General features: G+C 43.3%; 1 protein-coding gene across 1 annotated transcript in view; it reads right to left on the bottom strand.

The window, feature by feature from the left end:
• Positions 1 to 18,698, bottom strand: part of LOC148474932 (capping protein, Arp2/3 and myosin-I linker protein 2-like) — a 970,125-nt gene that overhangs the window by 554,889 nt on the left and 396,538 nt on the right. The window contains exon 20 of the mRNA XM_088457971.1: positions 10,381 to 10,476. Coding sequence (XP_088314097.1) covers positions 10,381 to 10,476 — 96 coding nt within the window. The remainder of the gene's footprint in view (positions 1 to 10,380; positions 10,477 to 18,698) is intronic.

Genomic DNA, 18,698 nt, shown 5'->3' with positions numbered 1-18,698 from the left:
CCAGGTCTCACAATCACAAGCGAAATAATTAGCTTCACCTGTGGATCTTTCAAACTGTGTCATTGTGAGTAATGAATACACCTCTGCACCTGCTGGGTGACCTGGAAAATGTGACCTGTGTGGGGTCCTGAGGACCGAGTTTGAGAACCACTGACATAGAGGGTTTAAGTCAGGACATCTGAAGTCAACAAAATATTTTGCAATACTGAAAAACATCACGTCTAATAAAAGGAATGTTTTCTGCAGAAAAACATAAAATTACCAACATGCCATATAACACAAGCAATGGCAAGGGAAGGCCTTTATGGCCTTTATTTTTGAGCGGTGGTTCTGCAACTGCTGTCAGTCAGGCATCTTCTTTTGCTTCATATAACGGTGCAAGACCATCTCACTCTGAATCTAGAAAAGGTGTCCAAAACTGAAAACAGGAAAATCAGGCCCTGATTCAGCAAGGACCGCAGTTGCAAAGCTGCATGCAGGCAGCTTTGTAATTGCGATCCTTGCACTTATGGTAATGCAGCAGGAGGCACCACGCCTCCTGCTGCATTACGTATCCGAGCTGCATTGTCCAGCGCAGCATCGCATACTCTGTGGACCAACGGCCGGAGGGTGACTCATGGGGTCCCACAGCTGGAACTGAAGACATTTGCAGTAAAGGCCTGGCAGAGCATCACCAGGGATGAAACCCAGCATCTGGTGATGTCTATGCGTTCCAGACTTCAGGCCGTAATTGCCTGCAAAGGATTTGCAACAAAGTATTAAAAAGTGAAAGTTAGATTTAGGATTGTTTAGTTTGTCCCATTCATTTTGGCCCCTTAAAAAGTGGAAGGCACATATAGAAACCGTTGTAATTCCTACACCGCTCACGTGATTTGGATGTAATTACCCTCAAACTAAATCTGAAAGTCTGCAGTTAAAGCACATCTTGTTTGTTTTATTTCAAAGCCATTGTGGTGGTGAATAGAGGCCAAAATATGAAAATTCTGTCAATGTCCCAATATTTATGCACCTGACTGTATTATCCTTATGGAGGTGCACCCATTAGAGTAAGAATAGCATTTAGAAAAGGGAAAGAAAGTACACTCTTTTTTGGGGCACAAGAATCTACCTTGTATATTAAAACCTAACTTTTAATGTTTTGTCATAAAAGAATCATAGGAAACGAAAAACTTAAATTATAAACATACAATAATATACATACAATAATTGCACAACATTATATTAAAAAAGTGAACACTTTTATATTATCAAACAGCAAATCAGACAGTGGTCAAGATCTATATAAATAGATTCAATAATCCATGGTACTATTACCACAATACAAAATGTAAGGGAAACCACCCCTAGTTGGTTCTGATGTAACTGTAGCCAAAGTGAAGTTTTAAGTTTGTATATATATTTTCTATACAAGGGAAAAATATCCCAGTATCTGTAAAACAAGCACAATCCAACAATAAATAGCAGATGATGAACAGTTAGTAATTTATAATCTTCTGAGGAGGAAAAAAAGCAAGCAAATGAATATTCAGATCCCAATTTAGGACAGCATTTTTCCTTAATATCAATCATCTCAACATAGTATTTTATGTATCTGTAAAGTAAATATTTTTTTCAGACTACTGTAGGTGCAAAAATATTCTTGTAGGAGTCAAATTGTGGACCAATGTAGTTTCACTAGTCTGGATTGATTAAAGTGTGGTAAAGACAGTAATTAAATATCACAGTAATTAGTATCAGGTGAGTACCAAAAAGGATAGTGAAAAGATACAGGGCCTGATTCAGACCCGGTCACAAGCGCTGAGCGCTTGCAACCGGGTCGATGGTGGCCCAGAGCGCATGCGCACGATGGAGCCGGCTCCGTCGTGCGCATGCGCGAGGTCCGGATAGCGACGGGGAATCCGTCGCTCCGGGTCTCGCACCAAAGGGGGCATGCTGTCGATGTTGAGTGACAGCACGCCCCCTTTGGTTGGAGGGCCGGGGGGTGGCTGCCCAGACGGAGGCGTTCCCATGGGAACACCTACCGTTTGGGGGCGGCCCCACTGACATCACAAGTGATGTCAGTGGGAGAGCTTTCGGCTCTGTTTGAGCCGAAAGCTCTCTGGGGCTTGCGGCCACGAGACCCTACCACAAGGGTCTCGTCGCAAGCCCGATGGACGCGATGGTCTTGACCATCGCGACCATCATCCTGGCCGCTCGCATTAGCTGTGGGTGGCAAAAAGACGCCCTAATTCAGAGCGAGCGCTCTGTCAGAGCATCTGGCTCTGAATCAGGGCCACTGTTCAGTATAGTATGGTGCAAGTGGCTGCTGTATCCCATATACAAGTGTAGTTAATGGGGCATGAGCGGACCTGCCTCCTATACCCTGGCAGTATGAAGAAAGATATTGGCATCTGCTGTTTATCCAATCTAACTCCATGGGAGTCTGGTGAAATCAGCGCAGGCTCCCTGTTGCAGTGTCCAGTAAATGAGAGTGCCATATGTATAAGAAATAAACAGAAAATCATGAGGAGGAAATCCTGAATGCTGCTGCCCTATATTTGAGATATAATTTCAGAGAATACAAGGTGAGCAGTTTAGGAAGCTCCAATCCCAAAAGAAGATACGGGGATAGAGCTGGTGTGTATAGGTCACTCTCACCCCACTGTTGTCTGAGACAGTGCAGTAGGTACCCCAAAATTAGTAAGGTAATAACACCCAGCGAGTCCATGAAAAGAAAAAGGTTTCCTGATGTTGAGTCCAGATGACGGTGCAGTGGGAAGAGGACGGAAGATCCACCACAAAATCCATCGCAATATGTGTCCAAGGTCTGAGAGGAGTTGGTAATGGACACAAAAGACCACAAGGAGTGGTACGGAGCGTCTTGTTTCTAGAGCTGTCACAAACTCATGAATGTCACAAGACATGGACTGCTACAAGACAGCGAGAAAGTAGTTCTAGGGTCTTGGAAAGCCTGGATGACCAACAGCCTTGGACGAATGGAACTCCTTAAGAACTGCCTTACGAGACCTCTCAGGAAAAGAGTCTGCCAAATGAATCTGAGAAGATGGAATGATGGTTTCTTCTCCAACAGCAGGACAATGGTCAAGAGAAAAACTGGGACACATTCTTAGGCCCAGACCAAAGGATTTGGTAAAGTTAATGCGTGTGAAGAACAGGGCCCATTGTGCCTGTCTAGCATTCAGTCTTTTGGCAGACTCAATATAAGCCAGATTTTTATGACCCGTCAGCACAGAAACAACATGGTTAGCCCACTCTAACCAGTGTCACCAATTTATTGTCCTCTAAATCTCTCTGGGAAAGAATGGCCCCTACTCCAACCTCAGAGGCGTCCACTTACACCACAAACGGAAGGTTGGGATTGGAATGTTGGAGGACAGGAGCAGACACAAACACCGTCTTGAGATAATTGAAAGCATGAACAGCTCCGTCCCTTTCTTGGTCAAGTTCACGATGGGAGAAACAATAGTGGAAAAGGACTTGATGAATCGGCGGTAATTATTAGAAAATCCTAGGAACTGCTGAATGGCCTTTAATGATGTGGGTTGTTCACCAATCTAGTACAGCCTTCACCTTACTTGAATCCATGGAGACTCCACAAAAGGAGATTATGTAGCCCAAGAAGGAGATCTCTGTTACCTTGAACTCACATTTTTCCAACTTGGCATAAAAACTATTATCCAGGAGTCTTTGCAATACCAGCCTCACGTGTTGTCGATGTTGTTCCACAGATTTGGAAAAGATAGGAATGTCATCCAAATAAACAACAGCAAAGACCCCCAGAAAATCCCTCAAGACCTCATTAATATAGTCCTGGAAGACGGCTGGGCATTGGAGAGACTGAAGGGCATAACCAGATATTCAAAATGCCCCAAGTGGATGTTGAAAGCCATCTTCCATTAGTCTCCTTTCCAGATGCGGATAAGGTTATAAGCACCGCGTAAGTCAATCTTTGAAACGATAGAGGTAGCTGATCAAAGGGATAAGCATTTTTAACAGTGATTTTGTTCAATCCCCTAAAATTGATGTAGGGTCAGAGAGATCCATCTTTTTTCTGAACAAAAAGAAAACGGCACCCACTGGGGACTTGGATGGCTGAATAAATACTTTCTCTAGAGCATACCGGATATACTGTACTCCTGCATCGCCTTACTTTCGGGAACTAACAAGGCATATAGCCTACCTTTGGGTAGTCTGGCATCAGGTATCAATTCAAAGGACCAATGTGGCGGTAGATCATCGGCTTTCTTCTTTAGAAAACACCTCTGCCAGATCTCGATAAAGAGTGGGAACCAAGGAATTTTCAGACAGCATGACTGCAGCAAGACAAACTGGATGAGACAAACAATGAACAAGACAGGAGGATCCCCATTGTAGAATCTCCCCAGTTTGCCACTGGATAACTGGGCTATGCTTCTTCAGCCATGGCAAACCCAGCACCACAGGAGCCAATGGGCATTGAAGAAGGAGAACGAAAGTTCTTCCAATGAAGAGCTCCTACAGTCAACTGTATAGGTGGCGTTCGGAAGGAAATGGGTACTGATGAAAGATTCTTGCCATCCAGTCTAACGACTGCAACTTGGGTGCACAAAGATTCTGAAGAAAGCCCTAAAGACTCAAAGAATGACAAGTTTTCCACGGCACTGCTATCAATGAAGGCCAGCACAGAAACCTGGCCAAAAGAAGACTTGAGTATGGTGGTGAAAAGGACTGAATTTCTTGGAGAGATGAATGCAAGGCCTAGATGCAACTCTCCACTACCATCTAGACTTTGCCTTTTCCCGACTTGAAGGGACAAAGTTGGGCCATATGACCTTTACCTCCACAATACATGCACATTCACAGTGTGCGTCTTCTTCGTCTCTCTTCTGCAGGGAGACGGAAAGCCCCTAGTTGCATAGGTTCCTCCTGTTCCACAGAAGGCATCCAAAGAGGTGAACAAAGAGCTTGTGAGGGCAGTTTCTTCTACAACCTGCGCTCTCAGAGACATCGGTCGACGTGGATGGTCAGACTCAAAAGGTCATCCAGTGTATCTGCGGAAGGATGTTGGACCAGGATGTCTTTAATCTGATTTTATATGCCCCATTGGAACTGACTTCGAAGAGCAGAATCGTTCCATTCCGAGTCTATGGCCCACTTCCGGAACTCCATACAATAATCCTCCACTGCCCTGTTCTCCTGTTTAAGAGACAGAAGGCTAGCCTCTGCCATGGCTGCCTTGTCTGGGTCATCATAAAGCAACCCCAGAGCTGAGAAAATATAATCCACGGTCTGCAGGGCAGTTGAAGAGGAATGTAGACCGAAGGCCCAAGTTTGGGGGTCTCCCTGTAAAAGAGAGATCACAATCCCGACTTGCTGAAGTACTTGCGATTCCCTGTAAATCAGTTGAGCATGTTCAATTTGGGCTCAATGACCGTAGGATGGGCAGGTGCAGCCCGAGTCTCCTCAACCTTAAGGGAAAGTTCCTGCACCTTTTGCGTGAGCACATCTGGGCTGCCAGAATTTGTGCAAGATTCTGCCCAGGTTCCAAGACTAATCACAATAATGTGGCCAGAGATAATTTTAAGATATCGGAGGATTAGTCAGGAAGTACAGTATATGGTAGACAGTGACCCATAGGATGTAAACACGGTGTAGCTTTTGAGCCGTGCAGCAACCTTGAGGGTTGGAACCTTGGCTAGTTGTGGCTAGTGAGCCATGAATTAGATGTGGCTTTTGGCCATGAGGCAGCCTTGAGGGCTGCACTCCTGGCTACCTGCGGCTAGTGAGCCGTAAGTAAGATGCAGCCTTTGGGCTGTGTAGCAGTCTTGAGGGCTGGACTCTTGGCTAGCTGCGGTTAGTGAGCCGTAAGTAAGATGCAGCTTTTGGGCTGTGTAGCAGCCTTCAGGGCTGGTATGTCTTGGCTGGTAGCGGCCTATGTCACCGGATTGACACAAGCGTTGGTGCACTGCTTTGTGCACAGAGGACGCAGAGGTGCGGCCTTTGTCGCCAAGTTGACACAAGCGTTGATTCGCTGGATTGCACACTGATGACGCAAAGGTGTGCCCTGTGTCGCCGAGTTGACACAAGCGTTGGTGTGCTGGATTGCACTCAGATGACCTCCGTGCGCTACACATTAACCATAATGCGTGAACGGCATGCGACTGTAGTGCCGAACATCTTTTTGTGCAACTTTTTCCCTTCAAATAAATCTTATTTACACAAATAGGATGCACAGATTTAAAATAATGAGTAGATTGTCTGACCATACAGTTTCATATTGATTTCTGTAAGTCTCACTCATTTATTATACAATTCAGTGTATACTATACTTGCCTTCCTTAACTTTTTGAAAATAGGGCCTGATTCAGAGCAAAATAATATGCTAATGCTGCAAAGTTTTGTGTAAAGAGACGCTTCTGTGATCAGCTGCTGCATCTGAGGACAAGACCATCGAAACACTTACTCGAGGTGGCCTCGGCACCCCTCGAAAGCAGGGACAACACACACCCATTATCAAGTACACTCAACATCGCTGACCCTTCCCCGGCCACAGCATGACAACCATGCTGCAGCTTTGGGAGCACTGTTGATGCAACAACTATTGGAGTTGTACGCAAACCATTGAGTTTGCGTACAATTCTGAATCAGGCACATACTGTAGCTTGAAATGCTGAGGAATCATCTGAAACTGACTTTGCCATCAGATATCTAAATGCTTGAAACACTCCTGTGAGGGGTGTGTGTATTATAACACACAGTTGTATATTTATAATATGATGTCACCACGCTAGACACAGCATATATTTTCTATTTTTGGGGGGATTCCGAGGCCCTAGAGGTTTTTTGGAGCAGGTTTAGGCTGCAATATATGATGCATGTTAGATTTAAAATTGAGTTGGGCATGGGATAATCAGGGGGCAGTTGTGATTATGCTCAGGGGACAATTGTAATATGGATGCCCATTGTTTATTTTCAAATATATAGCTAGACTGCCCAGAGTCATTCTTTGCAGGATTCCTTGTGACACCACAGTACTTGTGGGAAACTAGGTGACATCCCCCTTATGTGCATATACAAACCAGGTGAAGGGGTTCATAAAGACAACACTGCTGAAGTCACTTCATCATGGGAACTTAGGACTTCATTCAGAGTCGGTCGAAGCAGGCCGCACGGTCGTACGGAAAAAGGGGCCGGATATGCAAATGATTCCCTCGCAAGTTGCGTCCCTAAGTTCGGATCGGTAGTTGGCCGACCAAGGAGAGGAAGTGGTCGGAAGGCCAAAAAATACGCCCCCTTCTCGTACGCATTGCACGTCATCTCCGGGCATATAAGGATTAATCGAGACCATCGGGTACCATCGGAACTGGTCTTAGAGCTTAAGGTTGACCATACCCTCTCTTAAGCACTACGATCATGTCAGTGTAAAAACCTCCCATGTCACATGTGCCATGACGTATGCACTCCCATAAAACGCCATTCGCATAATGAGGCACGCCTGCGTACGGATCTCCACTCCCCCGTTTTCAAGCACCTTCCCCTGTTACCACCCACAAACGCCTCAATCTGTCACTCAAACTACCGACCTGGCTGTGTTCAAGGAGAGAGAAATTTCTGATCATAGCGGCTAGTTTGTGCACGCGCATTGCGAACATCCGTGGCGTACGACCGTGCGGCCGCAACGACCGACTCTGAATGAGGTCCTTAATGTGCGTAAAAAGTAGAGGATTTGCCCCAATGGTTCTTAAGTGTGACCAGTTCTGACAGTCTTATGGCTCATGTTAGACTGGTGGTGGATTGTGAGCCTGATTCACTACAGAAGGCAACTGCGAATGCAATAGCGATTATGCATGCAGTTCAACTGAAATAGTATGCTAATTTATTGCGATCTCAATGCCGCCACAGCACTACATAAGGACACCCACTTTACCTTACACACATCCGTAATGTTTAGCAAGACTGCGAAAACATCAGTACAATCGAGTACCACGGCAGCCTGACGCACACTTGCACAAGCCCTGACCTTACTCAGAAATTGATAACTTCCATGCACGCTATCAGGCCTCAGGCTGCATAGGGCATCGCAGTGTATAATTTATGCACCGACCACCTCCTTCCCCTGTCACCACCCACAAATGGCACTTCCTGTCAATAACTCTGTGATGGGTCTGAATAGTCGCTGCAATCGAAGTCCCGATTGCAGTGGCCGGTTCACGCACGTGCACTGCGATGCATACGCATGCGCATTACATAACAATCAGCTGATTGCATGCATATTAGCAACTGCGTTATTTGCTGAATCAGACCCTGTGTCAGCTACTCTGATGTGGATGTCTCCTTAGGCGTTCCGTTCTGAGCCTGCTCAAAGTGGGGAGAAATTTTGCCCAACAGCTGGGGATGCTCTATTAAGGGTTGGTGACAAGACAGATCCTCCTTTGGTTAGGGTTGTAGATTAGGCATGGAAAACCACCTGGCATTTGTCCTGTAAAATGTTGTAATTACAGGGTGCGTGGGATACATACAACGTGGTCAACATTTTTGATGTTGACAGTCAATATGTCTACAGTATTATGCCAATGGGAGAATGCTGACATGGTTGTAATGTTATATAAGCAATTTAGCTACGTCAGCATAATAACTTGTTTAAAGTTATAATGCCAACATTGCTAAAATACCTGTACTTTACATGATAAAGAAGTGAAACCCTGAATGTTAGAGACGCCGATATAGAAAAGCCTTGACGCTGGCCCGGCACTTAATCATATATTTGCAAATGTATGCAACTAATACCTCTGAATTTCTATTATCATGTAGGGTTCAAGTATTTTTGCTGATATTGTTGCAGTGTGCTGGAGGGAACACCCTTTTCTTCTGTTATTCAGAGCAAACTCCGCCCTTTACAAGCACCTGTGCAATAGTTTTTATGATAAATATTACAACGGTGCCGGCATTCTCACTTCTGTATAAAGCTGTTGACAGCATTAATGTTGAAAACATACTGTACAGTAACTACTTTCCAAGTCTGCTATGTTTATTAAAACCTACTTGCACTTGTAACTGCTTGCTTAAGTGATACTGAATATCCTAAAGGTGGGTACACACTGCAAAGATATATCTGTAGATGATGGTCGTTCATATTATACACTGAACGACCATCATCTTCCAGGCAGCCGCGTGTCCCTCTGGCCAGGGGTCACCCCGTGACCCCCTCCCCATGGCTGCCGCTGCATGTGCAATCGGCTGATCACCCGTACTCACTTGCCGATGGACAGATATGTCTGCAGATATAGCTGCCATCGGCTGTGCAGCTCAGCTGACGCGATGTTTGTGAACGACCTCGTTCGCAGACATATTGCTGGTACACACTGGCCAACGGGCACCAGATATATTGGCCGATCACTTAATCGGTCTATATATCGGTCAGTGTGTACCCAGCTTTAGTGTACTGGATGCGCCAGGTTCAATCCAGTCACCATGAAAGAAAAAATCATTAACCCAATATCCTCACATCCTCTTCCAGATATCATGAGCTAAAATTACCTTAAAAACTAAATAATTCTAGATAATATGGGGCATATTCAGTTAGCTGCAAAAAGCCGTTTTCTGCGGAAAACTCAATGCATTGGAATAGGCAAAAAAGATTTGCCTATGAAAGCAGGCAGAAAAAAGTGCAGAATTGCGGTTTTGGGGTGCAAAGGTGGGGAAACCACCCTGAACCCTTGGTACAGCCCCCAAAAGGTAACTGCATCAAAAAATTCCCCCCAAAAAAATGTACACCAGAAAAATTACTTTGAAAAAATGGGGCAAAAAAGGACAAAGTTGGGGTACAAACTTAAAAACTAGCGAAATAAGCTTTTGGGGGGCCTGCAAGTATGGGGGAGGTGTTTTTTTTATTGCAGGTGTTTGCTGAAGGTGCATTTTTAAAAAATTTTAAAAACGTCACTTGTGATTTTTGACTATGCTTGCACCCATTTTCATGTACCCCAAATGTATTTTCTCCAAAATAACCTGCTAAATCCTATTCTTCACCACTTGTGCAAGGATGCTAATTAGCAGCTATTGAGAGCATTTAAGTACCCCATATAACTTCAGTAGGGCTATTCGGGGGCAGCTATATTGATCCCCAATGTTAGTGCATCTTTTGGGGGGTGTCAGGCTGATTTCCCCAAATCTGACAGCCTTTTTTGCCTGTTTAAGTTTTGCCGAGTCTCGTTTTTGTGTCTTTTGGAATTGAATAGGGCGAATAACGGGGCCGTGCATGAAAAGTATTTGCTTCAAAAACACGCTAAATCTGCAAAAAGTACAGTAGGCGAAACCTTTCCAACTTTTTGCAGCTACTTGAATATGCCCCATAACAGAAAAAAGAGTTTGTAAGTTTGGTTTAGCTTAGTTTATTTTTATTACCTCTTGGGATAAAACAGGTGTATCATTTTGAAAATCTTTAGCTTTTTCATCCACATTACGCTCCAGGTAATTGTTCCTCAGGAGACAATTTTGTATCTATGAAATTTAACAGAGAAGTCATTAATGTAGATATCTTTAGATATTTTGTTATCGACATGCATTTTGAATTAAATAATAATAATAATGATAATAATAATAGGTGGATAGAGCATATTTTGAGCACATATAATTATAAACAGAGCATTTGAATACAAAAGTCAAATAATACATATAAGAAAGACACTCATACCCCTTTCACACTGAAAATTAAAATCCTGGGTAATTCACTTTTACCCGGTAATTTGCTAAACAACCCAGGATATTTCCCTGTGTGAAAGGGTCATCCCGGGTCTCCGACCCTGTTTTTTTGCAGGGTATAGACCCGGGAATTAAGTCCCGGGTTGACCCTTTCATACAGGTTTTTTAGCAAATTAACGTGTAATAGCGAATCACCCGGGATTTTAATTTAAGGCTGTAACCTGGGAGCAGGTCAGAGCTCATCACAAGAGGGATTTCTAACTCTTTTAAGTTCAAATTGGCATAAGAATTCTTTTTCATGTCCACTTGTTACTAGGATCGGTTATACATATTGGTCTGATTTGCTTACCCCTGATGAAGTCCTAACGGACGAAACGCGTAGGGTTTTATCTTTTCAATCCAATTGCCTCAAGGGAGAAGGGAGAAATCTGCTGTAAAAAGATCTTGCCTGATGTGGGTAACAGCTAGATTTGCATAATAAACTCATCCCCCATATTATGGCAAACGGATTATTGTTGATGTAAGCAATTGAAGCTTTACTTATGAATTTTATAAATTGTGTCAAATGATAAATGACATTTTATAATAAAATATATTTTTGAATTTAATGTGAGGCCTTATTGGCCATCTCTCTGGGTGTTTTTGGAGAGAGGGTCTTTTTTAGAACTATTTGGATAAACTGTAGAAGATTGTTCAAAGAAAAGAACAGATATATTAGTATCCAGCATTAACATTCTTGTTTGGACTTCCCTAAAGTAGTACCAGTACTGAACTGAAAGCTCTGGAACTCAGTTGAAGACTTTATGTGAATTTCTTATGCCCTCTAAGTGTTTTTTTGTGTAATGGATTATTAGAAAACCCTTGAAAACCCTAAAAATGGGTTGCTTGTTAGAGAAGCTATAAAACTGTCCTTCCTTTTAGCTAGTTAAGTACCTGGAGCATCACATTTGTGGGTTCGATTATACTCTCTAAATGGCCAGAAAAAGAGAACTTTCATGTTAAACTCAACAGTCTATTCTTGCTTCGAGAAATTAAGGCAATTCCATGTGAGAAATTGCCAAGAAACTGAACATTTCCTACAACGGTGTGTACTAATCCTTTCAGAGAACAGACTCTACCAGAGTATAAAGAGAAGTGGGAGGTCCCGGTGCACAACTGTGCAAGAAGACAAGTACATTAGAGTCTCTAGTTTGAGAAATAGAAGCCTCACAAGTCCTCAACTGGCAGCTTCATTAAATGGTACCCGCAAAACGCCAGTGTCAACGTCTACAGTGAAGAGTCAACTTCGGGATGCTGGCCTTCTAGGCAGAGTGGCAAAGAAAAAGTCATAACTGAGACTGGCCAATAAAAGGAAAAGATTAATATGGACAAAAGAACACAGACATTGGACAGAGGAAGATTGGAAAAAAGTGTTATGGACAGATGAATCGAAGTTTGAGGTGTTTGGATCACACAGAAGAACATTTGTGAGATGCATAACAAGAGAAAAGATGCTGGAAGAGTGCCTGACGCCATCTGTCAAGCATGGTGGAGGTAATGTGATGGTCTGGGGCTGGTAAAGTGGGAGATTTGTACAAGGTAAAAGGTATTTTGAATAAGGAAGGCTATCACTCCATTTTGCAATGCCATGCCATACCCTGTGTACCCTGATTGGAGCCAAATTCCACCTCCAACAGGACAACCTAAAGCACACCTCCAAATTATGCAAGACCTATTTAGGGAAGAAGCAGGAATCTGGTATTCTGTCTGTAATGGAGTGGCCAGTGCAGTCACCAGATCTCAACCCCATTGAGCTGCAGTGGGAGCAGCTTGACCATATGGTATGCCCATCAAGCCAATCCAACTTGTGGGAGGTGCTTCAGGAAGCATGGGGTGAAATTTCTTCAGATTACCTCAACAAATTAACAGCTAGAATGCCAAAGGTCTGCAATGCTGTAATTGCTGCAAAAGGAACATTCTTTGACGAAAGCAAAGTTTGAAGGACAAAATTATTATTTCAAATAAAAATCATTATTTGTAACCTTGCCAATGTCTTGACTATGGGCCTGATTCAGAGGCACTCACTGTTTGCGAGCGCTCGCTCTGAATCAGGGCAGATTTTTTTTTTAATCCGCCTCCAGACCGCTCGTAAAGCTGTGGGTGACCACCCATAGCTTGTGCGAGTGGCCTGGTGATGGTCGCGATTATCATGACCATCGGCATTGTGAGCAGACCCTAAGCTATGGTCTCAGCACTCGCAATGCCGAGTGGACTTCCTGCTTTAATAGAGCAGGAAGTCCACTACTGACATCACGAGTGATGTCAGTAGGGCTGTCCACAAACGGCAGGCGCTCCTTCGGGTACACCTCCATTTGTGCAGCCACCCCCCCTACCCACCTACAAAACGGGGCAAGCTGTCAATCAACATCAACAGCCGCCCCGATTTGTTGTGAGTCCCGGAGCAAGTGAAGTTCTCACTCGCTATGGGGCTTGCACACGAGCATGGCACGTGCCACGCGTGCGCATTGGGCCACCATCGACCCGCTTGCAAGCGCTATGCGCTCACGCACCGGTCTGATTCAGGCCCTATATGTTCTATTCATTTTGCAACTCATTTGATAAATAAAAGTCAGTTTTCATATGACCCCAAACTTTTGAACGGTAGTGTGTATATACTGTTTATATATATATATATATCTCAAGTGACTTGTATGCAATCATAGTTGCTGACCTTTAAGCTGCCTCTTCCGGTAAACTGGCCTCCGTGAGAATTGCCCACTCTTCCTGGCCACTGGGAGTGCCACACGAGATTCGGGGGCCTTCTGAAAATTGGGTGCCCGAAAAAGAAGGCAAGTCTCCTGGCCGGCCTCCTACTGGGGGCTGGGGGCATGTGCACTTGTGTAAGGGGCATTCATGTTTGCTGTTGCTGTTTACACAAGGATTAGGATTTTTTTGTTTGCTGCTTGTTAACTATGACTACTTGTTTTAAGCAAGGATTTTCCACGCAAAATTTGTAGTAAATTTCTGTGTTGTATTGTTTTCCATTGAACGTATCTGCGAGTTAGTTAGATTGGTTATTGCTAATACATTACTAATTTGCAAAACATTTGTAAACAGAAATAACTGCCGTGTGTTTGTGCAGCTGCTCTGTTGGTTGATTAGTTTACTCAGCCAGCCTTTGGCCTATGTTGGCGAACAATATTGTGAGCTGTGAAGTAGTTAATATTGATTGGAAATGACTGGAAATTAATGTTATTGAGGTTAACACTGTAGATACCAAAACATTATGTGATTTTAGCTGATTTGATACATTTTAGAAGAAAATACAGATCCAAAACCAAAACACACAAGGGCGGTTTTGCAAAACCAAATCCAGATCCAAAACCTTGACGGAGATACAGATCCAAAACAAAAACACGGGGTCGGCGCGCATCCCTAGTATAATATATATATATATATATATATATATATACACATTCATATGCACACACAAACGACAACAGTATATACTATATATGACAACAGCAAGCACTTCATCAAAGGCGTTTGAGGCAAGCTGTAGTGGCCATCTCCCCATCCCCTCCCCTGACAGACAAAAGTATAATTTTTTACAACTTGAACTCTTTAAATTAAATAAATACAATTCCCTATCCTGTGAGTATTGGGGTGATTCAGCATTGCACTTACGTGCAATACTGAATGCAGATTCCCGATATTAGTGAATCTGTGCAGGAATTCTGTGACTGTGCAGAATGTGTCCTGTATAAACTCATGCAGCCCTTTGATGCCTCTACCTGATTGGCAGGCAGAGGCATTTAAAGGGTGTTGTGGGGATGGGGAAGGCCAGTGTACTGCCAAATGGGTGCGTGTCCGTCGTGTTTTCCGGGAGTGGCAAGGGCTGTAACTGCGTCAATGGATGCAGTTTCCTGGTCTTAAAAGCTGGCCAGCCTGAGTAAAGTGAGGCTTACTCAGCTGGCTAGCGGCCTGGCGCCGTCCACCATCGCAACCTATGGTCGCTATGGTAAGCCCAGCCTGTAACCTTGCTCACAGTGCTGGGCTCGCAAATGCAGCAAGGGGTGTCAGACACCTCCAGCAGCATTTGCTATTTGCAAGTTTTAAATTGGATAACTGCCTTTATTTAAATTAAAGTGTATTGTTTTTAATTCATTTAATAAGTTATGTGTCCAATATGTGTGTTTTTTTCCTGTGTGTATTGTTAATATATACTCACTTCTAATCTATACTAAGCTAACATGTAATAATTACACAACACATAAACAAACAGTATTTATTAATATAAACATTTATAATAAAAAGTAAAATTTTCAGTAAAAGCACTCCTCATCCTCTCCACAGACTGTAGCATTCAGCTCCTTCCTGAGCACATCTTTAGGCGTCTTCTGCATCTGAAATTTAAAAAAATTAAAGAATATCAGCATATTTCTGACACTTTGGGCTAATAAATCTGTTATTAAGCTATCCATATGACTCCATTTTGTAACAAGATGGATGATCTGTGCCTGTAAAGTTATTCATAAGCTTTGAATTGCAGAATATTATAGAGAGTAATTTTTGCTAACCTTCAAGTCTCTAAAGCTTTGGAATGTGCAGATGTTTGTCAGACAAAATAGTAGCATGAATAGATTGTGTATTCTAAGCTCCCATGTACCTCCCTAACAGTTCACTCCCTCGTGTATAGATAATAATGTAATGAATACTAACAATGACTGCTGTATTAAGATGTAGTGTGAAAATACTGATATGTTGAAATGTGAGAACACTGTGATTTATATTATTGTATGACACATAATTATAGTCAGAAGAATCTTGAACACAAAGCTGGTTGCATGTTGATTCTGTCTCCAGAGTACTCTGTATCACAAGGGTCTGACACACAATAAATGTGCTTTGGCTGGTGATTAACCACAGAAGATTAATTACGATCTATCACTTGGAGGTTCCCATACCGAGATTCCTATCCCTGATCTGAGAACAGGCAAGTTGGGAGTGACTAGGACAGTGGATTCAGACTTTAATCCCAGGATGAGTGGTATTCTGCTCAAAGCTGGAACCCGCTGTTTTGTGAGCTCCTGTGTCTGCCTAAAGATTCAGGTATGGATATCTATGTGTCTCAGACTCTTGTTTTTTGTTTTTGGGTTTTGTTTTATGAAATTACATGTCTAATGAACCTTTAAAAATGTATACAGACTACAATCCTTGTAGATATGAATATGAGCAAATGTGTTATTGTGTTTAACAGTCTGAAAATTGGTTTCCCTAATTAGCATGAGTATTGTCCCTGGATACATCTTGTGATCTTTATACTTCCAAAGTGAATAGATGTAGAAGTACATTTTGTTTGTTGGTAGATTGCCATATTGATGGAGGTTATCTCCAGACTATAGTAGGAGAATTTTGGGATTTGTTTATAATCAATCTATATCCCAAAGTTACGGTCATAGTGTGCCCAGAACTACAAAGGAGACCCACTTTAGTAACAGAAGGTAATAGGGTTTTAGTAAAACCCACAAAATATGGTTTTAGTGAAACCCACAAAACAGAGTTTGGTGAAGCCCGCAGAATAGGGTTTTGGAGAACCCACAGATATGGGTAATGCGGACAGCAAACATCTGTCCAGCTGTCAGACCCCCATGGATATTATACATACTGTATAGTTTTAGGTCCTGGGACGACAGAAGGAGTGGAAATGGCACAGATAGGTAAGTCATATGGCCCATGCATAAAGAATAACAAATGTGAAGGCAAACTTTTGAATTGGATTAAAGTATTAAAACAGATCTTGTTAGAAAAAGAGTCACAAGAAGGGGAATAAGAAACTAAATGTATGTACTTTAAGGATTATTTTGAAGAAACATCTGTAAGGACAGTAGGTCCAAATTGTTCAGTAAAGAATATTGCTAAAAAAATAGACTGTCAAGCATGTGATGATTTGGAATTATGGTGCTGTAAATTGTAGAGTGTGTAGACTGAAGGTAACATACACTGAACAGAGAAAAAGATACCAGAAGTAAATATATGAAATACATAGATACCTGAAAGAAAAATATATGGAAATATGAACATCCTCAATTAAAATTGTGGAGAGTGCTAAGTTGTTTATGATTTTAAATGTAAAATGAAACTATAAATGTGAATTAGTGAGCTTAAGAAGTAGTTAACGTGAAAAACTGCATAAATCAATGTGTATGTTCAATGACATCTAAATGTGATGTTAGTGACATATTCAAATTAGGGGTGAGCGGGTTCGGATTTCTGAAATCCGAACCCCCCCGAGCCCCCCCGATCCGAGGCAGATCCGAGTCAGGCTCGACTTTTCCCGCCTGACTCGGATCTCAAATCGAGGCAAAACGTCATCATCCCGCCTTCCGGGTCTCGCGGGTTTTGGATCCTATATAAGGTACCCGCGTCGGCGCCATTTTCTCACTCGGCTGTGGACAGTGAAGAGGGAGGGTGGGAATTAGGGCTGGCTGGGCTGTGTAGTGTAGTGTAGTGCAGAGTAGTGTTGTGCTGTGCTGTGCTGCGCTGCTGTTGTCCATAGGGGCTGTGTCCACTACTTCAAAGTCCATAGGGGCTGGCTGTGTTGTGCTGTGCTGCTGTTGTTAATAGGGGCTGTGTCCACTACTTCAAAGTCCATAGGGGCTGGCTGGACTGTGTTGTGCAGTCAGTTCTCCATAGGGGCTGTGTCCACTCCAAACTCCTGTGCAGTGTCCCAGTCCTAAAGGTGTGCTGTAGTGTTGTCCAGGGGGTGCTCTGTCCATCAGGGGTGCTCCCCCCAAGTGCTAAAAAAATTATATATTTTCTGTGTTTGTGAATTGTGTGTGCAGTAGCCGCACGTGCATCAACAAAGTAGTGCCAAGCGTGCGCCTGTGTCATAAGTAAAGGGCCGGCTGGCTTGACCGTTAAAGGGTGCTGTAACCCCCAAAGTACACTCCAGTCCAAACCAAAAAAATAAATATTTTCTGTGTTTGTGAATTGTGTGTGCAGTAGCCGCACGTGCATCAACAAAGTAGTGCCAAGCGTGCGCCTGTGTCATAAGTAAAGGGCCGGCTGGATTGACCGTTAAAGGGTGCTGTAACCCCCAAAGTACACTCCAGTCCAAACCAAAAAAAAAAAAATATTTTCTGTTTGTGAATTGTGTGCGCAGTAGCCGCACGTGCATCAACAAAGTAGTGCCAAGCGTGCGCCTGTGTCATAAGTAAAGGGCCGGCTGGCTTGACCGTTAAAGGGTGCTGTAACCCCCAAAGTACACTCCAGTCCAAACCAAAACAAAATATTTTTTCTGTGTTTGTGAATTGTGTGCGCAGTAGCCGCACGTGCATCAACAAAGGAGCAGCGCCAAGTGTGCGCCTGTGTCCCTTAAGTAAAGAGCCGGCTGGCTCATTTCTTAAAGGGTGGTGTAACCCACAAAGTGCACTACTCTCCAGCAAAAATAAAAAAATATTTTCTGTGTTTGTGTGCGCCTTAGCCGCACGTATATATCAATATAACATAAATGGAGGACCAAACTTTCTCCGATAAAAATAAAATAGGGAAAGATCAAGAACCACTTTCTCCTAGTGCTGTTGCTGCTGCTGGGAGTTGTTCATCATCCCAGAGAGGAAGTAGGAACAGCACTACTTTTACTAAACAATTGACCCTCCAACAGTCCATAGCGATGAGGATGAAGTACGACAGCAGTCATCCTGAAGCAAAACGTATAACTGAGGCCTTGACTGCTATGTTGGTGTTAGACGTGCGTCCGGTATCCGCCATTAGTGCAGTGGGATTTCGACAATTGATGGAGGTAGTGTGTCCCCGGTTCCAAATCCCGTCTAGATTCCACCTGCATCCTCAAAGCAGCAGCAACAAGCGTGCGTCTGTCTGTTAAAGGATGGTGTAACCCTCAAAGTGCGCTCCACAAACAAAAAAAATATTCTTCTTCTTTTTTCTGTCTTTGTGAATTGTGTGGGCTGTAGCCGCACTTGCATCCTCAAAGCAGCAGCGACAAGCGTGCGTCTGTCTGTTAAAGGGTGGTGTAACCC

This window comes from Taudactylus pleione, unplaced genomic scaffold (genome assembly GCF_031769625.1).
Source record: "Taudactylus pleione unplaced genomic scaffold, aTauple2 ptg000799l, whole genome shotgun sequence".
Lineage (NCBI taxonomy): Eukaryota > Metazoa > Chordata > Amphibia > Anura > Myobatrachidae > Taudactylus > Taudactylus pleione.
Note: the sequence above shows the minus strand (reverse complement) of the source record. Positions and strands in the feature narration are given on the sequence as shown.